The sequence below is a fragment of the Hylaeus volcanicus genome, unplaced genomic scaffold (genome assembly GCF_026283585.1).
Source record: "Hylaeus volcanicus isolate JK05 unplaced genomic scaffold, UHH_iyHylVolc1.0_haploid 12221, whole genome shotgun sequence".
NCBI classification, from domain to species: domain Eukaryota; kingdom Metazoa; phylum Arthropoda; class Insecta; order Hymenoptera; family Colletidae; genus Hylaeus; species Hylaeus volcanicus.
The window spans coordinates 1,222,094-1,247,372 of NW_026533163.1; the positions used below are offsets into that span (position 1 = coordinate 1,222,094).

Genomic DNA, 25,279 nt, shown 5'->3' on the forward strand with positions numbered 1-25,279 from the left:
GTCTTAAAAAAGTCTGTGTTCCCGATTGTAAATGTGATTTGATCAATTTTAATAATATATTTTTAATTTTTTTTTCTGTTGGCGGGTGTGTCATTATTTTCAACAAACAAATATATGTACACGTAATTTATATTTAAAGTGTGTTGTAGAATGAAACCAAGCAATAAAGCAGAAAATTGGGTTTATTGAAAGCTTTACCGGACGTTTTAGCAGATACGCAAGTCCGTTTAGTCTACGTTGATATACCAATTCTGAATATTTTGCATGGATATATTTCTTGTTTCTTTAATCAAAAATATGAATTAGAAAAATGAAATTTCTTTGTAATAAAATACAATGATGATTTCTCTTGTTCATTTACTTAAATAAACTGATAGAATCTTTTTTTCCCTGTCAAACCAACTTTTGTTGACTCGAGTGTTATGAAGGACTTGAAACAAACTGTAAAATATTCAAATCATCCATCTAGCAATTTTCAAACAACATTTCACGTATCGAATAGAATTGCAAAAGAGTGTCCGTTTCATACCAAATATTTATCATGCAATTCCTACGTACAAAACAATTCAAAGAGACATACTGAAGCGGAGTCACGAGGAATGTTGCGTCATTGGAATATTGTGCAGAATAAATTATGTTATAATTCAAGACCTTTTAGGAAAATGTCGGAAGATGTACTAACATCGTATTGTGAACTCCTGAATGTCTTTGAACTAAATTGGACTATAGTTGAACCGCTTTGTGTCCCTCCGTGTGCCGATTTTATACCATCCACAAAAATAATGCATCCACGAAAATCTACTTACTTAAACAGTTTACCTTTGTGCTTTGTAAACATGAGTCAGGAAGTGTTTCTATCTCAAGAGTCTGCAATGTCGTCAGAAGATGCCTTTTCTTTAACATGCTCCTGTGCCAAGTCCTATGCTTCCTCGGAGCAGTCCTTAGAAGATATTCTTGATGATAATACCACCCATACTTCATACACTTTTGAATCCAAAGTGGTAACCATATGTTTGAAACATGTGTTTCAAGCTATAAAATGGCACGGCTTTCTTTTAATAGGTATCCAATGTTTTGAATCGTTCACAAGAAGATACATCATTGGGTTATTTGTATGGTTGAAATTAAACAAGACGATTATGGTTTCATTACTATTTATTTGTATAACAGAAATTCAACGTTTAATATGCAGAAAATTTTTTGTCATTATATTTTGTTCCCTTTTGAATTAACATCACAACAATGTATCATTGAATTTCCAGGTACCCGTCATTGAGGCTTTATGTATTTATATCTTTTAATTTGTCTCTTTTATATTCTGGTTATGATTAGGAAGTTACTCGGAATCTTCCTTAAAAGTTCTTAATTCTAACGTAATCTCCGATGATGACCAGCGCAACTACTTTAATTGTGACTCCACTAAAAGCGATGCAACCTTGAATCTTTTTGAATCAAAAATTAAGAAAGCTGACGTTTCTTTATTATTGCAACCTCAAACACCTTTATTTCGCGTGGGTTCAAAAAGTATTATTTCTTCAAAAGAATCATGTACTGTTGGAACAAATGTACCAGGACGGTCGACAGACCTTGATGAGTATAAAGCGGGTATTCAAATCATGGCGTCCAAAAATTTAAGCTCACCTGAAATTTCATATTATGTGTCGAAACAACTTGATAAGTTAGAACTCACAGGATGCTGTTATCCATCTAATATGTTAGTAATTTTTTTACAAATACCGTTTAACGTTAAATATTATTTGCAACAAAATGTTTATCAACGTTCTTTTGGACCAAGTCCTTTTTATTTAAAAGATGTCAAGCCAATTCCAAAATGTAATCGGTTTTTTTTACAAAATAAGAAAGGTGTGTCAATATATCAATTCTCATTATTTTTATATTGAAATTCTTGCGTTTTGCAGTTACGTGGCATAATAACGTGTTCGCTCGAGTTTTTCAATGGAAATCAAATAAAAAACCAATGCTTATTCGTTCCCGTTCATTAAATTCTCGGGACTTACAAAAAAAATCAATCTCTTTATTTGTTTTTTGTTCTGGTAAAGATATGATAGCCTTTGATTGGTTACCTTTTTTAAGCCGTTTGTATAGTTTTTCTGTACGTGAATATAAATACAAGGTACTAGTATGATTCAAAGTTTAGTTGAAAATATAAACATTTCTCTAATTTGATATGTATGTTGTTGTTTTGACGTTAGATGAGTTCTATTGAACAGTTTAATGATACAGTAACATTAAAAGTACCGTCTTATTTGAATCGTCAACAACCATCCAAGGCATCGGTTCAAATCCATTCCTTCATAGATAATTCACATTGTTCTTTACGATTCGCGTCACTTATTCTTGAATATCCAGGCTCCGGTCAGTCTTCAGGTTCTGCTTCAATCGAAACTGTTATGGAATCAACTGTTAATGTAAGCACCTAAGATAACTGATAAATGAACACTTTTTTTACGAATGAGAAACTAAAAGCAAACTATCTTTCGTGTGACCAATAAGAAAACACGGACTTGTGTGTGTGTGTTTGTGTTTGTGTGTTTTTTTGAAGGTTCAGTTTTTTTTTACCTTTTAATAATGTTGTCGTTAGGGTTTAGCAAAAGCATTAGAAGAGTTATCCAATCGCCTCTGTGTATCTCATATTGATATTCGTTTTATTGGATATTCTTTAGGATCCGCTGTGGCTCTCCGTTTAGCGCATATTCTGAGCTTAGACATTGCCCAGTGTAATGGTGATTTCCTTATATATTTGTAAAAAAAACAAAAGTTTTAATAATTTTAAATTCAGAATTGACAACAACGGTATTGAAGTCGCCTCTTTTTAATAATTTAAAAAATCCTCCTGATATTACGATGAGCCGTGTTATACTTGTAGCTCCTTTCACTTCCGTAGCTGATTGGGCAACAATGTATTTGAAAATTCCTTCTGTATTCCAACCTATTGCCAAAAAACTGATTGATCCACTTTTAAATATGGCAGGCATCTCGTGGAATAATAGTGAATACATAAAACATCTCTCTCTTATTATAAAACAATGTAGAGTTTTTATCTTTTTAAAAATGGCGGTTTGATCACCGTTTCAGATATCCATATGTTTCCATCTTTTAAAATTCACATCTTTCATGGAAATAAGGACTCTATGGTACCTTTTTATATGGGTGAAGAACTTGCGTCCCTTTCGAAACGTATTTTTGGTAATGATAAGTGATTTAATCATTTTTATTATTGTATTACAAAAAATGCAAAAAACGTTTCATTAGTGATATGAAAAGTTAAAAAAAAACACATGGAATAAGGAAAATTGTTTTACATTACTGTTTGGTTGGTTAGAAACCGATTCAACGTCCAAATACGGTTCATTTAACGATGCTACGTCACTTTTCTCGCAATGCGAATACAAAACCGCACCGTCTACTTCACCGCGACACTGTATGCCCGTATGTGAACCTGTTACTCAAATTCAGGTTTCACCTAACCCTTCTGAGGCACCAAATTCATTTGTACGTTCTTTTAAGTTTCTTTTTCTTTTGGTTTCAATGCTAGTTATTTGAACAGGCAACAATAAGAATATCAAAGTGTTTTGGTTTTATTGATAAATAAGAATTCTATTTTTTGTTTGTAGACAGTCAAATCTGTTTTTTTGACATCGTTAGAGTCGTCTTGTAATCGCTTTGTTCACGTAAACGAATGACATTAATTTTTAAAAAAATTTTATTCTTTTTCCGTGCTTCTAGTTTCATGAAATGAATGTGGATCACCACACTATTATGAAGGATGCGAAAACGCAAGAGGCTATTTTTGATGTGTTATTATCATCGTGGTGTGTTGCTTTTTCAGATGAAAGCAAATGATAAAGAAACTAGGATTAAACTGAAGATAAAATTATTTTTTTTATGCAATTGGAAAAGAAAAAAACAAAAATGTTTGTAGATTCTTTTTTGAATAAAAATACTAGGCATAATGCGCGGTTGATGAAAACAAGGAAAAAAACACGTTTAAAAAAAGTTTTTAGACTGTTTGCAGAACATTAACATAAACAAATAAAAGTTTTTGGAACTTTCTGCATAAATAAAATCAAACAATTTTTCATAAATAAAGAAAAAATAGAATTGAATTTTTTGAAACAAAGGTGTATTTATTAAATATCAAATGCTTGTTGCTGCGTCTGTATTAGCATCGGATTTCTCTTGCTTGGGTCTAGAAGCTGAAAGAATGCTGCAAGCTGGAGCAGATTGGCTTCATTTAGATATAATGGTAACAATTTTTTTTTAATAAGATATTTTCTTTGGAAAGAACATTTAAAAAACGTTAAGTTTTTTTTTTGTTGTTTCTATTGTAAAAAATTGTTTTTCATCAACCAAACCACTAAAAGAACGTCTAAGTGTATTTGCTATTTTTTCTTGTTTGCGACTGTAGGACGGGTAACAGAAGATAATAGAATTCTTTAATTAATTTTACGTTTCCATTTTAGTCATTTTGTTCCCAACATATCCTTTGGTGCACCAGTGGTGAAATCATTACGAAACCATATTCCAAAAAAAAAAGCGTATTTTGATTGTCACCTTATGGTTTCTTGTCCGTCTCAATGGATATTATCTTTCGAACAAGCTGGAGCAGATCAGATAACATTTCATTTTGAATCTTTAGAAAATGATTGTACTAAAGCCATTGAACTTGCGAAATGTATAATAGACAAAAATATGCATGCTGGATTATCCATTTGTCCAGAGTCGTCTTTGGAATCATGTCTTCCCGCGTTACAAAGTGGTAAAAATAAAAAAAAAAAAAATTTCCTCACATCTGCCATATAAATTACCATTTTCAACGAAGCACTTTTGTTTCTTAGGACTCTTTCATACTTTACTCATTATGACAGTAAAACCTGGTTTCGGAGGTCAAAAATTTATGTCTGATATGGTTTCCAAAATCCAAAAAGCTAGATGTTTGTTTCCTGACTTGATTATTCAAGTCGATGGAGGCATAACTGTTCAAACCGCTAAGGTATTGATTTTTCATTTTTATCTTTTCAACATGTATCGAATTTTTCGTAGATATGTCGGGAAGCGGGAGCGAATTGTTTTGTTGCAGGTTTTAAATAAAAATAAATATATTTTTTTAATTTTTCTATTGTTCATTGTAGGAACCGCATTATACTTGGCGGAGAATCCATCTTGGACAATTCAGAACTTTCGTCAAAGCTAGGTTAAAAATAATGTTGATTGATATATGGAAAAGAAACAATAATTAGTAGTCACTTTGAATGAAATATCAAGGTTTTTTTTTATTTTTAGTAATAAGATAGAAAAATTTCAGATCATCCTGCAAGACTAAGTATTACTTGAGAAACATACGTTCAGAAGAAGGTTAACATAGCTTACAGTTTACGTGACAGTGTTTGCATACAATATGTTTATTCTGAAGTAAAATATAAGAAATTTCATTTGTCTTTGAGTGACAATGTCATATCATAAAACACAGTGATAGTGGTTCTCCAATAAGCCGTATTTTATAGCATCTCATCATTTATTTCCATTGTTTTCCTTAGTTTTTTTCATGTATTAAAAAAACCTCTAATATCACGGAAGTTTTGTACCGGTTTATTTTTTCGTGTACGACAGGACTGATAGGGTTTTTGAACAGTGTGGGTCTAAATTTTACGAGAAATTGTTTGTAGTCTTATAACATTAAAATTTGATGCATTTTTACTCTTACCGTTGTTGATAAAGATTGTGGTGAAGTTGTAATGCCCAAAGTAAGACGTAATTTGTTATTAATAAGACTGGTCTTTTCTTTTGACTGTTGACTTTGACGTTTTTGGCGTACGCGATTAGTTAACGAAACACTTTCACCAAGAAAAATAGAGCTAGTACTTGAATGAGGGGTATCACTAGGCGTACATAAGGGCGTTGAAGTTAAACCCAGACTTTCCCATGTCACTTGACTTGCAGCTTTTTGAGGTGTGTGACATGAGACTTCTTCCAATTGATGTTCTTTAGGAAGAATAGTCTCTTGTTCATTTTTAGCACCAGTCAGTCCGTTTGTTTCGCTCTGAAGCAATAAGGTATCTTTTGGAGATGATGTTACAGTTTCCTGATCAATTTCCAAAGAATTGCTAAGCATTTCACTAGTTTCATTTTTCGTTGTCGGTAAAGGCAACGGATTCATAATGATGGTTGTTTCCATACCAGGTGATTTTAATACAACTTCAACGTGTTTTTCGACAGATACTTCTTTATGAGCTTCTGAAAAAGGAGGCGGAAAACAGAAGATTCAAAGCTGACCTTCTTTAGGTATGCCCAACCGTGATCGTTAACGTTTTCAAAACAATTAGAAGCTAGAAAATCCATTAATATAGGTGAAGACGTTCTTTCAAATTGATGAAGTTTTTTTTCAAAATTACACTGAGCTTGTCCATCCTCATAAAAATTGTCTTGTTTTCGAAAACACGAAGAACTTTCTCTACATGAGTATTTCCATAAAAAACAACACCGCTTAAATTTTTTTTTTCCTTTTCTAATTTTTTTTTTTAATATAAAAAAAAAACTAAACGTACGGTGATAATTTAATAGGTATTTCACTTTTACAAGATATTCCTTGAGAGTCATTCGGTTGCTTTACGGAACAAGCCAAAGAAGAAGCAGGGAAGGATGTTCTGTTGCTTGTTTGCTTTACTACAGCAGAAAGATGTTTTTTTTCCTTCTTCAAACGATTTAAAATGGATTCCTGAAGCTGACAACGTCTTTCTATTGTATGTACAAAAACAGACACTAGTACGTATTCGAAACATACGCCAAAAGTTGGTCATTGACTGCTTTTAATTCTAAAGCATTTTGCTTCCATCTTTCCTTTGTCACTTCTTTAGATTGAGAAATTCTGAAAAAATAGCTATGAACATGGCGTGAAAAATCTGTTTTTTGGTACATGCTTTCTTCTCGAATCCGATTATGTAATACAGTCAAAAAAATTTTTGGGTCCTTAGCACAAAAATGAAACAAACACTTTAACAGCGACAGTAGTAACGTATAACAGCTACCAACGCGACTCCAAAACGTTTCATTAAATTTTCAAATTCATCATCATTACACGGTTCTTTAAGACTGATTAAGGAAAAAAAAAGGTTTTGCTTTGAACAGATAAGTCTTACGTACTATTTGACTAAAACAATCTCGTCTTTTGTTTGTTGAGCTTTCTTTGTAAGAGTTTTATTGAATTTTTTCAATCGTTCAGCTTCCATACTAAAAAGAAGTCATTTATTGTTTTTTCTCTTGCAGCAAGAATCAAAAAACTTTACGATAATTCATCACATTGATTTTTATAGGCTTCTATTGAAACTGTACACTCTTTCAATTTATTAAAAGTTTCCTCTTCTTGTTTCTAGGATTATTAAAAAAATTGCCATTTGTTTACGCTTGAAATAGCAACAAAAAAAGCTGACAGTACCCGTGAAAGCTGTAGCTCCCTTGTAAGGTTTTCAATTTCTGAAGAATATGTTTTGACTGCTTCTTTTCCTTTTTCCAGTACATTCTAACCACATTGTTTTTGTAGAAAAACAGAATTTAAATTATATTTACTTGAAGAATTGATTGAAAATTTCCCGTTACGCTATCATCTAATAAGAAATGTACCATAGTTGTCATTCCCTAGAGTTTTATCTTACTTAAACAAAGATCTTGTAGAGGAATAGGTTCCACTTGATAACTTAGCACTCGCTGAGATTTCAGTGTCCACGTTGTCCGACAAAGAGGACAGGGACATTTAACGCGCTTAGATTCAAACCACTTTTTTGCGCTATCCATGTACATGGCGTTTGAGTCATCAGACGGTATGAAGAAACAAGAAGAAAGGGAGAGTTATTTTGTTAGTGTGATTCGGTTACATACAGTGAAGGAGAATCAGTAAGTCAGTGTGACTACGTCAGTAACTCAGACTAAGTCAGTAACTAAGATAAAGTTTGAAATCAAGATTGATCCAGGAACTGACACTGAGTTTGGAAGTGTGTAACTAACACTCAGTCAGTGAGTCAGTGGCAATGGAGGTGGTGCGTGAGAGTTGGGAAATTTAGTGAGCGAGTGAGAGTTATTTTTATTGAGTCAAAAAGAGTGAGGATGACTTACCATGTTTGATGAAAAACATGACCGCATGTATTCAATATACAGAGATTTGCTGTTAGAGGGGCGTAGCAAATAGAACAATCTGGGATTTTAAAAAATCCAACGGACATTGGATTTTCATAAAACGAAAAGAGTAGGTAGGTGAAAAAAAAGCATTAAAAACAACATGAGCATGTGGAGATAAGGTTTTAATTCATGAACGCATTGTTATAACATCGTATTGAATAGATAATGAAAGACAGAAAAAAACAAGAAAGTATTTACAATGCTTTGATAAAACATTATAGCATTTTTAAGTTTTTTTTTTTAATTTAACTTTTTTTTTTACACTGCAAGCATAAAACAAAAGAAGAAATGTTTTTAAAATAAATAAAATTATTGCTTGGATTGCCTCGAACCGAATGATTACCAAAGTGTGAAAAAAGTCTGTGTCTATTTCTGTTACTTTTGTCTTAAAAAATCATTGAAAAACAAACAAGAAAAATCCGTCTTTCTTTTTCATAATTTCACTTATTTGTTTCGTATGTGATGACACAAAAGGGTGTTTCGACATGCCGGCAAGTGGCTGGAGAAAAAATTGTTGAGTTTTTAAATCAGTTTGTAAAAAATGAGATTAAATTCAAGGAATTAAAAGATACCACAAGACAAAAGCTAGAGAATGTTTTACAAAAAAATATTAGTTTGGCGGTGGAAGAAATTAACTGGCTAGACGTTATAGAAATTTTGAAATTATTACATAACGATGAAGGTGACATATTTTTAAATGATTTTTTTTTTCATGTTTTCTTTTTCGTTCCAGTACGACGTGTTGATCCTATCCTAGAATACTATTGTTTAGTGGCGGAAGAAGAACTTTTACAAGAATTATACGCACAAGAGTCATTAGTATTACAATTGGCGAAAAAAAAATTAGCCGTACTTTATGTTATTGATCATGTTTTGTTTAAAACAAAATGCCTCACGCAATGTTTAAACGAAACAAGTTTGCAACCAGAGAATAAAAATGAAAGGAAAATGAAGACGCAGTCAACGGATTAACTTTTTTTTTAAAACAACAAAAAGTTTTTGTTTAATATTTTTGGAAAACATCGGAAATGTTAATACACATGTTAAAAGATTAAAACAGTTTGACATGGGGCGGGTGTTTTCTTTTTTTATTAAAAAGATTGGAAATTTTTTTTTGTTTTAATATTTAAAAAAAAAATTCAACTATATTTTATTAAAGTTTAACACAAAAATTAAAATTAAAAAAAAAATTTATTTTACGATTAGACTAATTAATGAAAGGAAATACTAAAAATTACTTAACGTTTTAATTTACATTCATTAAGAAAAAACATGCAGCGTGCAAGTGGTATATTCCTATATTTGGTACCACATTTATAAAAACAAGTTTCAGCACATTGTTCAGTGGTTGTCTTGGATGGATTTTTAGGTTCATAAAGACTGCAAAAAGACAGGATCTCTTCGGTAGCTAAAGCTGCAACAGGAACTTTATTGGCAAAGTGTTTATCGAAAGCAGGTGGAAGAGTAATAGGTTCTTGGAAACGGCAGCCACCAATAACAGTCCAATGAGCATCATCGTAAAGGCAAATCTCTAAAGCTTTGGTAACATTGAAATTGAAAAAGCGAACAAGAGCATTGGATGGTTTCACTAAATCATCCACTTTTCCTGGAATACATTTTCGTCTCGATTTTAAATCAGGATACATTTTTTGTAATGTATACCAATCGCAGCTACTCAAAAAGCTCCGTTTACCCGACATAGCATCCTTGTATTGAGGAAATTTACTAGAAATACCCTTAGATAAAGGATTATCGCTTTTTAATGTGACATGCATAATAGACGCTGCATCATAGTCAGTCACCCAATGAACGTCAGAATTCACTTGAATGGGGTTGTTCCTTTGTGCTTCTAGTGTCATATCAAGATATTTTAAACGATCTGGTCTTTCATGCTCTCTTGTCATACCTAGAGCTGATAAAATCAAAACTAAAATATCGTGAATATCAGCTTCAGGATGAATTCGTATCACGCGGGTGTTTGGATGCCTATTGAATGATGCCATATTGATTTTCTCAGACAGTTGAAAGAACATTCGCTTCTTATAAGGATTATTGTCAGATTCAAACATTAATCCGCTACCGCGCATGATATAAGCGATAGCCCATTCAATTTTACTTTCCGTTGTAAAAGTTGTTCCTCCATTAGCAATATAATAAGGAACTGTATACACACGATCAGACCTTTCTCTCTCCGGTACTAATAACGATTTGCGGTAACCTGCAGCTTGAACATGATGTTGCGTGATCCAAAAAAATAAATAAAAAAAACTTAAGCTTGTAATGAACTTCATTCGTTGATATAAACAAAAAAAATTAACTAAATTTTTGCGTTGATAAAAAATATTTTCTAGTAAAAAAAAGTTTACTTAATGAATGAATTCATCTTGTGAAATCCTAATACAAAAAGAAATTTCCCATACATGTTTTTTGATTAAAAGATTAATTTTTCTTTGATTTTATGGTGTTAAAGAAACCACAAAGTCCTTAATATTTTTTTACAGAAAGCGTCTCTCTTATTTGAACTGTTAAAAGAAAAGAATTGTAATCTTACTGTTTTTTCATAGTAAAAGTGTTTATCCCCAACACGTTTCAGTTATTTTAGTGGTAGCGTCTTCATTTTTAAACCTGCTTTATTCATAAAATTCATTTCCTTAGCCAATGTTACAAACTTATGCATACTAAAGTCATTCGACTTGTTCAAGTCAAAAGTTTAAAACTGTTAACAATTTTTTATGAACACTTATAAAGGATGTGAAAGTGGTTTATAAAAGATTTTTTTTAATTAAAATCTACAAACTGTAAAAACAGTTCTTTTTTAAGGAATTAATTAAATCTTTTCACAAAAAAACATTTTTTTTTTTTAAACAAGCCATTGTACAAGCATTTTGTTTGACAACACAATCTACAACTAAATAACCAATTAAAGTCCATTCAAAAACAAAAAAGTACCTCATCATTTTCTAAAAAAGATTTAGTAAACGCCTAAATAAAAAAGAAAACAATGCTGCAGACATGGAACGACAAAAAAACTAACGTGTGAATGAAATTGTTCGTCATGAGAAAAATTAATGTCACGCATTTCCCTCTTTTCTCCTTCTTTTCCTTGTATTATAGGTTTCAAACGTGTCGTTTTAGCCTTCCATTCAAATAAGAAACAACCACAATGTAAAAAACGAGCTCCGTTAAACGCAGCTTACAACTTTAGTAGTTGATGTGGACATAGCTCCTCTAAAAAACCAAAAAATAATTAAAAAAAGAGTACTTTTTTTTTCAGGAAAAGCGCTGTTTAAAACGTACAAAGTTAAGGGACGAAGTGTTATTTTTTGTTCCGCGATTGTGTCACAAATTAACGTTTCTTTCTGAAAACGCACATAAGTCGTCTTTTTCCTCTCAATTTGTTTTACATTGGTTAATTGAGAAAAATATTCCGTTCCATTCTGGATATCACAATAGTAATAGGCATCATTGATAACGAATGTCCATGAACCATCCGACCACTGGACTAAATTCGTATTGCTTTCACATTCTCCGTCCTGGTTCGTGCTCTTATTCCCCGAGCGCCATTGCACACTGTGATTTTTTGAAAGACCTGATTATATTGTACAGGCTTGGTGTGTATGTGCGTGTGTGTGTCGTTTGCTTTGACAGATCTTTTCACCTGTAAAACTCTTGTTCAATTCATTAGTTACTGGCTCTCGACACAATTGTACGTTAAAGGGGACTTTAACAGGGATTAGCTATATAGGTAATAGAATTAATCAAACGTCACGTTGTCTTATGAAAGTATTCTGAAACGTACATGTTCCTCTGCAGAGTTGAAAACATTGGTAGATGGTATTTGGACGTCATGGCATGACTCCTATGATAAGGTGAACAAGAGCTAAAAAAAACACGACGCCACTTTTAAAAAAGAACGCACTAGGTCTTTTTGAGTGGTAAGAGAATCTTGATTTTCTACGATAAGAAAAAGTCAGTGAGTTTTACGAGTCTCAACTGTTTTACCACTTCATCTAAAATATATTTTTTACCCTCTTCCAAATTTTTACTATGAATGTCATTTGTCATAAAAATCTGTTTATGCGTGTCAAATTTTATTTTTATTACTTTCAAGATGCACTGTTATGCCATTTAAAAAAACGTATTAACACACGGCTTTAATTGACATCTATCAGAAATGCATGACTCCAAATTCTGTGGCTACAGAATGCATTCAGCCTATTAAAAAATCCGATTTACAACAAGCTTAAAAACGTATATCAACTAAGTTTCTAAAAAAACATCTATAAAGCTTTTTTTTGAAAGTTCAAATTTGCAAAGGATAGTTTTTGTGATAAACAATAAAGTTTATCACTTGAAAAGAGTCTGTACGCAGTTAAAAAGTAACTATCCATGTTGTCACGCTAGTTTACTTTTTCAATGGTTTGATATCTCACAAGGTCATGAGTCAATTTAATACACTTCAAAAAAAAAAATTATGTGGGTAAAAACTAATGCATAATTTGTATGTGTATAAATATATTTTTGATTTTTCGGCTACGCATACAACTATTGTTTTGATTGAAGACAACAACGAAAAAGTAACTTTGTCACATTATTTTTGTGTGAAACAAAGTCTGCGACTGATGTTTTGCAATAAAAAGATAAGACTATAATTTTTAAAAACAAAATGAAAAAATAATTTTTTAAAAGCGTTTTAACTTGAAATCATCATTTTTTATTATGAATAAAATAGATTGGTTACCGGTAAAAAATTTAACACCAGAATATTTTCAGTATCGGACATCATATAAACAATCTTTAAACCGTTTTGGTAAAATTTACTTGTACAAAACTTTATTTATTGAGAAGAATTACATGAATTATTTTTTTTAAATGTCGTTAAAAGATAACTTGTTGTTTTTTTTGATTATTTGTATTCTTATAGTTCACCACAAAAATAGAAACTAAAATTTAATGTACTAATTTGTTCTTCTGCGTAAGCAGGGCCTTGTAAAGCCGTAACAAATAAATCCAATGCTTCAAAGTATACACCCCAGCTTGAAACTTCCACTGGTATAACGACGTTTAATACGACGGAAACGCCTTACATGACAATAGAAATGCGAGAAAAATATGCGTCACCTCCAACATGGGTTAGTGTCTCTTTAAAAGATAAAGTCACCGTGCATTGTAATAATACGTAGTTAGATAATGTAGAGGACGTTAATGAAGAGACGATTCGCGCCAAAGAAATGCGTAAGTATTCGCTTTAGCTAAATACATCTACGTGCGCTTTACGTTAACCTCTTTGCTTTGAGGGACTTCTACCACTGATTTATAGTAACCCAAGTCATGTGTCAATTAAATATTGGTTCAAACGATTCTTCAAATCTTCCAAACCTCAATAATTCGAAAGCTACTGCTGCTTTAAAACTAAACGAAATTCAAAACGTACGCCATTAATTTCAGTTAATTTATGATGAGATGTGTTAAAAATTTGTTAACTGTAGATTCTAGAAGAATGCCGAGGGAAACTACAATCGTTCCCTTCTATGACAGGTACTTGATGCTACGTGGAAATTTTTTCCCAGGCATACCATTCCAATTGAAACGTCCATATCCGTATTATTTTAGCTTGTAATAATGTTGAGAAAGAGCTACAAAAAAACCTTTATACATCTTTGATCTTAAAAATTCACGACCTACTAGACTCCGTGGAGACACTGAAACCTATTGTAATACATGCAAGTAATGAAGTGACAAAAAGTTTGTGTATTTGTGCAAGGTGATCATAAATATTTTACACTAGACAAAAGGAATGATAGTGAAAACGATGGTAGTTCAAATTATGTAGGAGATTCCATGCTTAAGGATAACTTCTCAGTAAAAACATTTGAACCTAGAAAGCAAGGGTATTGTGTTGCCTTACAACAAGATTCTTTCTGTGAAGATATCCAAGTCCGTTGTTATGCACATCGTTATTTCTGGTGTTTAAAAAATGACTTGCTGGAAAAATATTTTTTCTTCAGGATGTTAAGAAGCTTGTACAGTCAGCCCAAGAACTTAATACACTTTTCAGTAAAATGAGTACTGGTGTGGCTTTACAAGTAACACGTCGTGATTCATAAAGTTTGTTGAAGATACGCTTTTTGAACGAGTATAGGGCACTTTAATGGACCGAATCGATTATTTAGTAGACGAAGGAGCAGCAAATGCAGCGAGAGGAAAAGACGAATTAATTAAAGTAAGCTTGTTCCAGTACATTGCTTTAATTTATGCATATTTTGAAATAATCAGTTTGAAAAAAATCGTTATATGAAACGTGCTTCACGTCTTATTCTGACTTTATCCGTCGTTGACATTGTCTTAGTAAGAGAATCATGACACTTACTACTATTTCTTGTTTATCACCGCGTGCTTCTAGGCGGGTTTAGTACTTTTAAAAATTCGTAAGCGTTTTGCATAAAAAACACTTGTACTTTTCGAAAATCATCTATAAATTACATTCATAATACACGAGTATTTCAATTAAAAACAAATACTTATTAACAGTGTTTCCCAAAAAAAGAAACAAGCAAAAACAGTTTGTTTTATTCTTTGTACTCCCGCCTTCAAACGCCGGGCTATGTTTTAAAACTAAACTGAAAATATTTTTTTATACTTTTGTTTTGAAACATTTGAGTAAAAAATAAAAACTGCAGAGTTAAACACCATGTTTTCTATTTCTACTATCCTACTAGGACACCCAATTAAAGTGCAAAATAAACATAAAAGTGTTTCTAAACCCTGTCAAAACAAAAGAGCTTAATTGGTATTTTTTGAAAAAAAAAAAACAATCTCATCCATGCTTGCAATAACCATTTTTTTTTACTACTCACCTGTGACGAGTGTTCGGTTTCTAAACATCACAAAAAATAGGAAGCCAACCAGACTTTAAGGTGTAATTACTTGTATCATTATAGCGTCTAATTTTAAAAATTGCAATATGGCGACCAAGGTGTACATAGTTTTATAACGTACTTTTTATAATTGATAGAATTTAGTTCTTCGACTGCTTCAGGAGTCAAAGAAAAAGAAAGACTTTTAAGGTTTTCTTGAGCTCGTTCAAGATTTGATGTTTTCACAAGAACTGATAAGAGTGGGGATTTTTGTAAAATCCATTTCAATGCAACCTTTGAAATTAATAAAAGAAAAAAAGATTCGTTAAAAAAAAAAGAAAACCTGTGCAGGAGTCATTTTCATTTGTTTAGCGACATTCAAAACGACCGGATGAGTCATAATTGTATATTCTTCTTGCGAGTCGTCAGAATAGGAAGCTGACCCTATATCAAAAATACTGAAATAAAATTTTTTTTTCAAATTTAAATATAGTTTCAATATCAAATTGAAAAGGTAATATTAATGTTAAGTCGATTGTACCTAAAGGGGAATAAGCGGTAACATGTATATGGTTTTGTAGACACCAGCCAGCAAGTGTCTCTTGCTTGAGAAATAAATGCATTTCAATCTACATTAAAACAGAGAAATAGAACCACACGAAAAAATTTAGTTAATAGCAAGGAGTTCAGGTTGGTATCAAATAGTAGCTAACTTGTAAAAGATAGGGTCGAATTTTACAATATGTTAAGAGATCTTGCGTTAATTGTAAATCAAAATTTGAGATGCCAATAAATCTTGTTAACTTCTTATGAACCAGATTTTCGAGAGCTCTCCATGTTTCCATAAGAGGTATGGCGGCGAGTTCCGTTTTATTTCCGTCCCTATTTACAAATCCTGGCGTGGGGCTAACGGAAAAGCGTAAAGAGAAATTTTAACCATATCTTCATAAGTTAGTCTCTTTTTTATTACTTAAAATCAGGACACACGTAGGCTTGAGCAATAGGAAAATGAATCAAATAAAGATCTAGGTAAGTTAAATTTAATAATTTTAAAGATCGCTGAATTGCTGGCTCAACATGCTGTTCAGCGTGATCGGTATTCCATCTAATAGCAAATGAAGAATAGAAGAATTGTTTTTTTTTTTCCAAGTAAAAATTTTTTTTTTCCAGGCAAAACGTTTCTTCAAAGTCTTGAAACTTACAATTTAGAAGTAATCCAAAGCTCTTCTCTCTTAACGATTCCTTCCCGAAGAGCGCGTTGAATTCCTTCACCAACATATTTTTCATTCCCATAAATACTAGCACAATCAATATGCCTGTATCCTTCGCAAATAATTTTATAAATTAAATCGGAAGTTGAAGAATTAGCAGGAAGTTTCCATGTTCCAAAACCCAAGACATTGACGCCGTTTAATTGACTCATGTTTTCGTTTCTCAGCTTAATTTAATTAAAAATTTCACAAATAAGACACAGACATTAAAATTAGCTGCAACACATGCCTTGGGTCTGCATATTTCTTCTACCTCTTAATGTTTAATGTCTCCTTGACACTAAGCACTATTTTAACTAGTTTGGCCACCCAATTATTAACAAATGTTTCACTTATAGTATTAAAACCTTAATTGCTAAACGTGAATAATTAACAAAAAAACACCCGCTCCGTGTAGCATCTTTTTTTAATTATGTGTTCGTTTTTTATAAATCAACATGGAATACATCTTTATTTAATCTGCATATTAATTTTTTTTAAACGTCTATTTCGTTTTTTTACTCATTTCACTTCACTATTTTTGCGTCTGATGACAATCATGAATAAAGTAAACGTTTCTTCTTATTCAGTAACGTTTTAATTGCACAATTTTTTCAGCTGCGTATGAATATAGAAACGAAGAATCGTACGTTATTTCTTGTAATATATTTTTTGTAGCATCTATTAAAAATAAAAGTAAGCTTTGCATTAAAAGATTTTGTAACAATAAATTTACTAGGATGTCACACTTTATAATTCTTGCATGTTTAACATGTCCTCAAAAGTTCTGTAAAAAATGTATATAGAGGCATAAAAGCACGAACCATTTTTATTTGATGTTATATAAATTCTTTGCTTAAAATCACTACTGAGTGTTGAGAAAAAAAATACTTTAACTATGTCTATATCATTCACTGGGAGGTAGGAAAGAATAACGACCATTGTTTAGTCTACAGCGTTAAACAATGTTCCGATAATTCCATAGGGGAGCACGCTTGATATAATGTTCGAAGGAATTGAAAGTATATAGTTTAAAAGACATCCACCTTCTTCATTTTTTTTGGATTTCCGCGTCCAAAAAATACCCCATTTTTGGGAAGAAGTGTCTGAACCGTTTCTAAGCATGTGCTCCTCAAGTTGACGTAATCGCGAGCGGCTGGAATCATGATGTGGAGATAAACTTGGAGGAGATAAAACACGTATATGAGAACGACCGAATTGCGTCGCTGCTACTGAACTCTCAGCCTTGACAAAAAAAGAATCAAAAAGATAGTAAGCAAAGAGAGGGAACAGGGTAATAAATTTCAACATTTAACTTAATTTTCTTGTCTAATAATGAAATATTTATGACTGGAGTGTAAGTTGAATGAGAGTATGTCGAGTGAAAATTCGACTATAGCAAACATTATATTATAAATAAGCACAAAATTTGTTTTATAAAATAATATTTCGAAAGATTCCCAAACATGGAAAAATTAATAAAAAAGTTACGGGAATTTAATGTTTTCTTTTTTTTTCCTTCAGCCATCTTTTTTTAACAAGTTTCTTTTTTGATAACAATACTTTGTTTTAATTTGTTTATAAATCAAGACAGTTAGGTGGGGAGCCAAGCATAGTATTGATTTATTTGTTAAAAAAATCATTTTTCACGGTCGAATTCAGGTATCCAAATCATAATTAAAAAAAGAAAGGAGACATAATGGAAAATTTGATACACAGCTTATGGAAGTATTTATCAAGTGTTTTTAACTAGCATGTTTTTACAAAACAAATTGAATTTATTTCGTTTTATTATACTCCATAGAAATTGAAAGTTTTGTTATGGCGTTTCACATGTGATTTCCATCCTTTTTCAAAATCAACTGACAAAATTACGCATCTATAACGTACAAAACAAGATTTTAAAAATTAGTTTAGCGCTAAGAAAATAGCGAAGAAAAAGTTGACCTGTTTTTTCGCACGGCATGCATTCCAGCCTCTTGACATATAGCAGCAATATCTGCAGCTGAGACTTTTTCAGGACGAGAAACAAAATCTTCAAGATCAACCTCGGGAGATAAGCTCATATGAGATGTGATAGTCTAAGAAGGAGGTTGTTCAGGGGACGCGACTTTTTTTGTAACTTTACCTGAAATATAAGACGTCTTTGGCGTCTGTCTGGCAGGGGGAATTCTATTTTACGATCAAGCCTCCCTAAAAAAAAATTCCATGAAACAAGAAACAAAAAAAAAGATCACTTCACACATTCTTACCAGGTCGTAAAAGAGCTGGGTCAAGAGTATCAGCTCTATTGGTAGCCATAATAACCTTGGTTTAAAAAAAAAAATTAAGACTTTGTTCTAAAAAGAAAAGAACATTTTGTCCGACCTTTACAGAAACCGTTTTATCAAATCCATCCAATTGGTTCAAAAGCTCGAGTAAAATACGTTGAACTTCGCGATCCGCGCCAGTCTGTGCATCAAAACGCCTAAGACATTGTAATAAGAAACTTGTTTCTTTTTGGAAATCCTATAACGAAATTTTATTACTTTGTCGCAACCGCATCCACTTCATCAATGAAAACAATGGAAGGCGAATTTTCACGAGCTAAGCGAAAGACATCGCGCACCATGCGAGGACCTTCACCGAGATATTTTTGTACGAATTCACTTCCCACAACACGTATGAACGAAGCAGTGGTATGATTGGCTACGGCCTTGACAAGAAAATAATATTAGGGAACAAAAGGTACACAAATACACACACACTTTAGCTAGCATAGTTTTCCCTGTTCCAGGTGGCCCATATAATAAAACTCCACTAGAGAACAGAAACGAAAGATTTAAAACAAAATTTTAAGACAACAACCGTACGTTGGTGGATCAATACCGATTTGTTCGTATAGTTCAGGACAAATGAGAGGCAATTCCACAGCTTCACGAATTTCTTGCTTTTGAATATCAAGTCCTCCAATGTCCTAAGACAAAAGGCATGTGTATTTTTTTTTTGAGTCATTTTAAAAGTAAAAAATCTTACCGCATAAGTCACATTAGGTTTTTCCGACATGGAAAGCATTTGTATAGAACTATCAGCTTCAGGAGGTAAAACAGCAACAACAGCGTGAGAATGTCGATGCAAAGCAACGGAACAGGAAGGTTTTAAAAGTTCTCTTTTTTTTTTCAAAGACCGCAGGCATGACAAAATATCATAGCGAAAAAATATTCTAACTTGTTCAAGGTAGATAAAACTCGCACATAATAATTGGATCCGGCAGTAGATCCCGCAATACCATGTGTTTCATCAATCATTTCTAAAAATTGACCAATCACAAGGGGAACACTACGAATTCGAAGAATTTCTGCTTTTGCATGAATTAATTCAGTTCTCAAATTCTTTTGACTATCTCGAATATAATCTTCTTGTAAATTTAAAAAATCAACTTGACTTTGTTTCTTCTTTAATTCAACATAAAGGTTTTGATTTATCTCATCTTTTCCACTGGGATTATCTTGTAAAAAAACACTGGCTTTATCCAAATTCTTCAACCCACAAGTCGTTTTATTACTATCTACCAATGTCTCTGTGTCAGCCATCTTTTATGTTAAATTTTTTTAATGTGTTAATTGTATCGAACAAAAAGATAAGAATGAATTTTTTGAAAAAAAAAACTTTTTCGATCTTCTACAAAAGCATTGATCTGGTAATTACTGTGCCTCATATTGTTTTTTTTTACTATGTAATACATTAACTCGTTTTAAATATTGTGTTCTAAGAAAAGTATATTCTTTCAAAACAGTGTACCTTGATAAACAAATTTTTTTGATTCATAAAGTTCAACCACTAAAAAAATTTCATAGTTAATTAAATTATTACTAAAAATACGAATAGTTTTTACTGACATTGTTTTGGAATACTTTTTAATTTTCTTTTTTTTGTTTGCTTTGTAAACTCTCGTCAGAATTTTGTAACGCTGTTTCAATAGACGCAAGAAAAAAATTTTTTGTTTGAAAAGAGATTTGTTCTGATTTCGTACATTGTGTATATAAAGCATGGCGCTGTATTTCTTTTTTCCAGCGATAGTTCCAATAAACTGTTAGGAACCTGAAAGATTAAGTTCTAAAGAAAATTTAATTAAAAAAAGAGTTATATACAGTGAAGTGGCATAGTCAAATTTCTTTCTCATGTATTCGAAATAGGAGGAATCTGAGGAATCGAAACAAAAGAGTTTATTAATCATCAGAAAAAACTAAAAATAAGCGAACATGGAGAAAAACCATGGGAGTTAGCTTCTATATATCTTCCAATTACGTTGTAATTTATTTGATAACAACCTTCTATAAAAAAAAAGTTAACCGTTGTTTTTTAAATAGATCAAATTTTTTTTACGTTTGCATATACCATCCACAATACTTTGCGCAACTGTGCGAGCAGGCATAAGAGACGACATTCCTTCTAATTCTTTGGTTATCTGAGATTCTCGTATTTTAATGAATCTCTTGGTAATATATCTTACATGTGGTTTACGTAAATTCTCTTCCACAAACCCTGGTGTATCTTTTTTTTATTTGAAAATAAATAAACCAATCAATAATTAAATAGTAATTCTTTTTTTTTACCAGTACTGGGTGGGAAAACACAAATAGTTCGAACGCCTACAGGGTAGCCTTCCATTGATAGGGCTTCCCAAGCACCTCTTAAAGCAAATTTGGATGCTCCATAAGCGACAAATCCATACATATTAGTTTGACCAGCTTGTGAGCTCAGGATAACAATCACGCGAGACGGTTTTTTTCTTAGTTGAACACTGTTCGAATTTAAGCACGAATCAGCGTAAGCAGACTTCATAATCTGGGCCGAAGAAAATATTTAGGCGCAGGCCTATTATCATTTTTTTTACTTGTTGGGAGGGGTATAAGGTTCCCAAAACATTGACATTCATTTGATAATGTAACTCTCCAGGTGTCATTTTGTGAAAAAGGTCAGAAATGCAAATTCCAGCGGAATTCACTAAAACGTCGATTCTGGCTTGTGTGGGAGAAGTCGTTATGACTGATGTTTCCTTAATATAATAACCCTTAACGAAAGAATCCTGTAGAGAAAAAACATTATTTTCTGGCGATTCAATATAGGTAAACAGAGATTGTATAAATTTGTAATCGGTGACATTTCCATGGAATCCTTGAACCACAAGATTTTCCTTTCTTGACTTTTGTGCCTCAGCAACAATTGTTTGAAGAGCATGTTCAATTTTACTATATGAACGAGATATAATGGTGATGACCTTCACATGACGTTGTAAAAAACATAATGCAACGTTCAGTCCAATTCCTTGAAAAAAATTATTTTTTTAAACTTTTAAGTAATATAAAAAATTACCTTCCGATCCTCCTGTAATACATATATGTTTTCCTTTCACGACAAATTCTCCGCGGCAAATTTTACCCTCCATAATAACCCACCATACATAAATGTTAAAGATAACATATATTAAAAACAATATTAATAATAAACCGAAAAAATACATTTTGTGCTCAGGGTTAATATGATACCTGCGAAAAAAAAGCATTCTCATTTGTAATATACACAAATCGAAAAAAATAAAAAAGAAAATATTATTTTGTAAATGAACACTATTTTACTAAAATGCGGCTAGCGTAACAGAAAAAAAGTTTCTGAAAAAAATGATGCGTCTCGTTGTCCGGAAAAATATGGCTTCGAAACTGATATAACAGTTCGCGTTTTATATTGCAACTAGTGACTTTATCAAATGCCATACCTTGTTTTACGAACATCACTTCCAAGACAAACATGGAAATTTTACATTTGTGTTCTGGTGTTTAGATGGTAGTATAAAATATTACTAAAGAAGCTTTGTCATTGTTTGGTCAAATTAAAATAGAAGTTTTCCAATCGAAGTCTGTTCTGCAACACAAAATAAACAGTTTTTTTTTATCTTTATAAAACGCTTTGTCATTTACCATCTAGCTAAAAACAATTTAAAATAAGAAGTCGCTTACGAAAATAAAGTCCAATAATGAGTGAAATCCAAGAAATGAAATTGTTAACGTGTCGTGTTAAGAAAAATGGCAAAGAAAAATTTGAACGTACAAAAAGAAAAAGTACATTTTTTCGACAGCATTCCCTTCCACTCGAGTTGATCACATTTTTAAACAAACATGAGTTAAACGTACGACCACATTAGATTAGGGCAATTGTTTTTGTAATGTCGTTTTAAACAAATAACTAGGTCAATTCTTTTTATCTTTAGATCCACGTTTGTAAAGGAAATATTTTAGATAATTCACGACTTTCTACATGCTTAGAGTTATGTTCTAATAACATGAAAGAAATTTATGACGCAGCCAATTTCCAATCCGTGACGTCCAACATCAAGGGATGGTCAATGGACGGAAAAAAAAAAGAACTATGCCATCGTCATGGTGGGTGATTCACTTGAATGATTGTAAAAATACAGCTTCATTTTACTTTTGTCTAGCCTTTATTTTTCTTCTATTAAAAAAAAATACTAATTCATTTGTTCAAGGTTTTCTACATTTTCGTTTTGAGAAGCAAAATGTAAATGAAAAAAAAATTATAGGGTGAAAAAACAAAAAGAAAGTTATTTTATACGATCTAACACGTGTAAAGAAAGAAATTGCACACCCATCTTTCGAGTTGTAAACATTATTTTTTTTTTGATAATTAAATAATGATTATAACCCGTCGTGACAAACAGATAAAAATTGATTTTTGTTTTTTTAGATACCTATCTTATATTTGTACGATATACAATTTGATAAATCTCTTCAAGCACAAGGTTAATTGTTATAATCTTCATTGTTTTCATCCTTCACATAATATTGTAGGATTAGGACGAATGTTTATGCTATATTTAGAGAAAATAGCTAAGGAGAAAAAACTTCAAAAAATTATCTGTACAGTTCAAACAAGTATGTTTTTTTTTCAAACAATTAGAAGCTAATTTATAAAATTTTTGTTAGTTTCACCAAAAAATTTATTTTTAAATTTATATGTTGACACTGTTTTTGTATTTAGATAATGAAAAAGCAGTTAACTTTTACAAAAACATTTGCGGATATACTGTAGATCCTTCTTCTCCAGTGTCACTGGACAATTCAAGTACTCGCGGTTATGAAATCTTAAGTAAAACGGTTCATTATTAATTTCAAAAACCAAATAGTTGATTAAGGTTACTTCATCATTTGCTCATAAAAATATTTACTGAGGAGAAAAAGACTTATTTCAAAACACGCAATACAAAAACACGTTTCTCTATAAAACGTTTAAAACATTTGCAGAAGTCTTTTTTCGAGAAATCCTTTGAGTTACATCAGATTCAAGCGCGTCAAGACTTCGATGTTTTTTACTTTCCATATATCCTTCAAGTTGCTTCCATTCTCTCTCGACTTGACGACGCACAGCGCGAGCGGACGGAACATGCGTGTTATTTCTTAAAAAAAAAAAATTAAACGAAAGGATTATTGTTGATTATAAACTCTTACTTATTTTTTGTTGAGTGTGAAGAAAAGGAAGACTAAAAAGGCATAAATTTTTTTCAAAAAAATCAGTAGGAAAATTCAAAAAGAACATACCTTTTTTTCATGTGCAAAATTGGTTTCTTCTTTGGGGACCTGGTGCTTTTTTTTTACATCGGAATGAACGTGTGGATTTGGATAACATTCATCATAATAATCAATACGAGGTTGCAGCATTTTTTGTACAAGCCTAGCTTCTTTTTGTTCAGAGGAAGTCGAGGCTTCACGAGCTTGAGTCGTTTTCATTTGCTCTGATAATTTATTGGCAGGTAAAGCTTCAAAATATGATAAAGGCGCTGTTGTTAATTGTTTCTGTTCCAAAGAAGAAGATTCAAATAACTCTTGTACGTTTTGGAAAGTTCCGACATTAGCAAAAATATCCTCATCTTCCGTTATAATTTGAGTTTCGTTTTCAGCAAGTGTACTGACTAAAGTTTCCAGAGTGCGTGACGAATTCGGAACAAGATATTTTATAAGGTGTGGCTGCAAAGGAATCACGTTATAATGTAAAGAACTTTGAGACGTTGCTCCGTGTATAATGGAAAAAGGGATACCAGGGGGATCATTGGTTAAATTGAATTGATAGAATAATGTTCTGGAAGCAAAAACGTTGTTATTGCCCTTAAACCGAGAACCGTGGTATAGAACGGAATCAAGACGTTGTAATTTTTTTTCAAACGCAATATGATGAGAATGAAGTCCATATGTTAAAGAATGAAGAATTTGTTTACTCTGACCTGAAAAAGATGGTAAGGAAGAGAATGGTTTTTGGATTAACAAGGTATTTAACGCTAACGAATTCTGTTTTTTTCCTTCAGTCTTTTTTTCTTCTTCTTTTTTTTGAATATCCATTGTAGCTTTTTTTAATAAAACATAATCTAGACCTTTAACTAAATGTGTGTGCTCAATATCACCGCCAAGATATTGGGATTCTTGTGGAGTACAATTTTTTTGACGATCATATTCATGATTTACCTGTGATGTATCTGATTCCATTTTTCGACGTTCAGCAGCTCTATCACGAAATTTAATAACTCCATTGGTTATCTTTTTTTCTTGTTCACGTAGTTTTTTTTGGCGTCGCAATATTTGAATATATCGGTTTTGATGCTTTTTTTTAGCTGTAATGGAATGCGATGTTTTGTTTTCACGACTCGCATCATTTTCCGTTTGGATTTGATTAAAAATTAAATTTCGAAAATCATTATTGCATAATTTTTCTGTCATTTTAAAATGAGCATTCTGCTTTGCAGAAAAACACATCTGCACCCTACCGTGTTGATGAGAGTAATGGTTTAAATTTAAAAGATTTATTAATACACAGTAGCTTAATATGTTTTAAGCACGTTAAAAAAAACTCTAGAATTTTCAAAATACATTGAACGATTTTTACTTTTAGCAGGACAGTGAATAGTCACCTAGCTTAAGCAATATAGCCGAACCTACC

At 31.9% G+C, this 25,279-nt stretch overlaps 8 protein-coding genes and 1 long non-coding RNA gene across 24 annotated transcripts; 4 read left to right on the forward strand and 5 right to left on the reverse strand.

Moving 5' to 3' along the window:
* The first annotated feature begins 15 nt into the window (after positions 1–15).
* Positions 16–5,387, forward strand: LOC128883279 (uncharacterized). 10 transcript variants are annotated; one of them, XR_008458831.1, is made up of 15 exons: positions 16–85; positions 150–1,001; positions 1,063–1,112; positions 1,171–1,262; positions 1,333–1,863; positions 1,920–2,134; positions 2,214–2,429; positions 2,603–2,744; positions 2,801–3,049; positions 3,097–3,207; positions 3,344–3,513; positions 3,636–3,692; positions 3,748–5,014; positions 5,065–5,101; positions 5,154–5,387. XR_008458831.1 is itself a non-coding variant. In XM_054135474.1 (12 exons), exons 1-12 carry the CDS (start codon positions 423–425, stop codon positions 3,862–3,864), a joined length of 2,529 nt encoding a protein of 842 aa, XP_053991449.1. In that variant the 5' UTR covers positions 112–422; the 3' UTR covers positions 3,865–5,387. The 10 variants fall into 10 exon arrangements, 3 of the variants coding, with proteins under 3 accessions (XP_053991449.1, XP_053991450.1, XP_053991451.1); XR_008458832.1 differs by lacking the exon at positions 16–85 and having other exon boundaries at positions 112–1,001; positions 3,748–4,780; positions 4,860–5,014; XR_008458833.1 differs by lacking the exon at positions 16–85 and having other exon boundaries at positions 112–1,001; positions 3,748–4,777; positions 4,860–5,014.
* Positions 5,204–8,541, reverse strand: LOC128883281 (uncharacterized). Its single transcript, XM_054135477.1, has 14 exons — positions 8,128–8,541; positions 7,671–7,801; positions 7,585–7,622; positions 7,454–7,537; positions 7,305–7,387; positions 7,162–7,248; positions 7,047–7,110; positions 6,935–6,987; positions 6,803–6,886; positions 6,567–6,752; positions 6,315–6,472; positions 5,726–6,255; positions 5,392–5,660; positions 5,204–5,340 (listed from the first exon to the last, which is right to left on the reverse strand). The coding sequence occupies exons 1-13, from the start codon at positions 8,232–8,234 to the stop codon at positions 5,565–5,567; spliced, it is 1,701 nt and encodes a 566-aa protein (XP_053991452.1). The 5' UTR covers positions 8,235–8,541; the 3' UTR covers positions 5,204–5,340; positions 5,392–5,564.
* Positions 8,542–11,788: 3,247 nt separating this feature from the next.
* Positions 11,789–12,310, forward strand: LOC128883285 (uncharacterized). The gene is made up of 2 exons (XR_008458838.1): positions 11,789–11,935; positions 12,004–12,310. It is a non-coding gene; the product is annotated as an uncharacterized LOC128883285 (long non-coding RNA).
* A 548-nt stretch (positions 12,311–12,858) lies between these two features.
* Positions 12,859–14,734, forward strand: LOC128883230 (syntaxin-16-like). Of its 2 annotated transcripts, XM_054135369.1 has the most exons (11): positions 12,859–13,000; positions 13,174–13,322; positions 13,374–13,425; positions 13,511–13,620; positions 13,680–13,728; positions 13,804–13,917; positions 13,979–14,127; positions 14,199–14,276; positions 14,333–14,413; positions 14,467–14,538; positions 14,594–14,734. In XM_054135369.1, the coding sequence occupies exons 1-11, from the start codon at positions 12,910–12,912 to the stop codon at positions 14,633–14,635; spliced, it is 987 nt and encodes a 328-aa protein (XP_053991344.1). In that variant the 5' UTR covers positions 12,859–12,909; the 3' UTR covers positions 14,636–14,734. The 2 variants fall into 2 exon arrangements, with proteins under 2 accessions (XP_053991344.1, XP_053991345.1); XM_054135370.1 differs by lacking the exon at positions 12,859–13,000 and having other exon boundaries at positions 13,073–13,322; positions 13,378–13,425.
* An 82-nt stretch (positions 14,735–14,816) lies between these two features.
* On the reverse strand, positions 14,817–16,775 carry LOC128883232 (uncharacterized). Of its 3 annotated transcripts, XM_054135372.1 has the most exons (9): positions 16,572–16,773; positions 16,250–16,485; positions 16,018–16,152; positions 15,761–15,953; positions 15,589–15,676; positions 15,391–15,491; positions 15,190–15,341; positions 15,048–15,134; positions 14,817–14,955 (listed from the first exon to the last, which is right to left on the reverse strand). In XM_054135372.1, exons 2-8 carry the CDS (start codon positions 16,468–16,470, stop codon positions 15,068–15,070), a joined length of 957 nt encoding a protein of 318 aa, XP_053991347.1. In that variant the 5' UTR covers positions 16,471–16,485; positions 16,572–16,773; the 3' UTR covers positions 14,817–14,955; positions 15,048–15,067. The 3 variants fall into 3 exon arrangements, with proteins under 3 accessions (XP_053991347.1, XP_053991346.1, XP_053991348.1); XM_054135371.1 differs by having other exon boundaries at positions 16,250–16,773; XM_054135373.1 differs by having other exon boundaries at positions 14,862–14,972; positions 16,250–16,775.
* Positions 16,776–17,028: 253 nt separating this feature from the next.
* Positions 17,029–19,998, reverse strand: LOC128883419 (uncharacterized). Its single transcript, XM_054135764.1, has 10 exons — positions 19,505–19,998; positions 19,313–19,445; positions 19,150–19,253; positions 19,045–19,096; positions 18,826–18,992; positions 18,665–18,764; positions 18,550–18,604; positions 18,426–18,490; positions 18,245–18,378; positions 17,029–18,176 (listed from the first exon to the last, which is right to left on the reverse strand). The coding sequence occupies exons 1-10, from the start codon at positions 19,867–19,869 to the stop codon at positions 18,089–18,091; spliced, it is 1,263 nt and encodes a 420-aa protein (XP_053991739.1). The 5' UTR covers positions 19,870–19,998; the 3' UTR covers positions 17,029–18,088.
* Positions 19,984–22,192, reverse strand: LOC128883418 (3-ketodihydrosphingosine reductase-like). Of its 3 annotated transcripts, XM_054135761.1 has the most exons (11): positions 22,053–22,192; positions 21,653–21,996; positions 21,174–21,604; positions 20,893–21,124; positions 20,790–20,830; positions 20,663–20,744; positions 20,539–20,610; positions 20,428–20,479; positions 20,310–20,377; positions 20,176–20,246; positions 19,984–20,116 (listed from the first exon to the last, which is right to left on the reverse strand). In XM_054135761.1, exons 2-10 carry the CDS (start codon positions 21,846–21,848, stop codon positions 20,194–20,196), a joined length of 1,227 nt encoding a protein of 408 aa, XP_053991736.1. In that variant the 5' UTR covers positions 21,849–21,996; positions 22,053–22,192; the 3' UTR covers positions 19,984–20,116; positions 20,176–20,193. The 3 variants fall into 3 exon arrangements, with proteins under 3 accessions (XP_053991736.1, XP_053991735.1, XP_053991737.1); XM_054135760.1 differs by having other exon boundaries at positions 20,176–20,377; XM_054135762.1 differs by having other exon boundaries at positions 20,108–20,246.
* Positions 22,193–22,310: 118 nt separating this feature from the next.
* On the forward strand, positions 22,311–24,790 carry LOC128883420 (N-alpha-acetyltransferase 40-like). Of its 2 annotated transcripts, XM_054135765.1 has the most exons (6): positions 22,311–22,463; positions 22,545–22,716; positions 22,773–22,852; positions 23,039–23,093; positions 23,143–23,226; positions 23,333–23,468. In XM_054135765.1, exons 1-6 carry the CDS (start codon positions 22,311–22,313, stop codon positions 23,458–23,460), a joined length of 672 nt encoding a protein of 223 aa, XP_053991740.1. In that variant the 3' UTR covers positions 23,461–23,468. The 2 variants fall into 2 exon arrangements, 1 of the variants encoding a protein (XP_053991740.1); XR_008458938.1 differs by adding an exon at positions 24,651–24,790 and having other exon boundaries at positions 22,376–22,496; positions 22,545–22,852; positions 23,039–23,226; positions 23,333–24,581.
* On the reverse strand, positions 23,570–25,095 carry LOC128883416 (uncharacterized). The gene is made up of 3 exons (XM_054135759.1): positions 23,890–25,095; positions 23,800–23,831; positions 23,570–23,747 (listed from the first exon to the last, which is right to left on the reverse strand). The coding sequence occupies exons 1-3, from the start codon at positions 25,093–25,095 to the stop codon at positions 23,570–23,572; spliced, it is 1,416 nt and encodes a 471-aa protein (XP_053991734.1).
* Between the last annotated feature and the right edge of the window lie 184 nt (positions 25,096–25,279).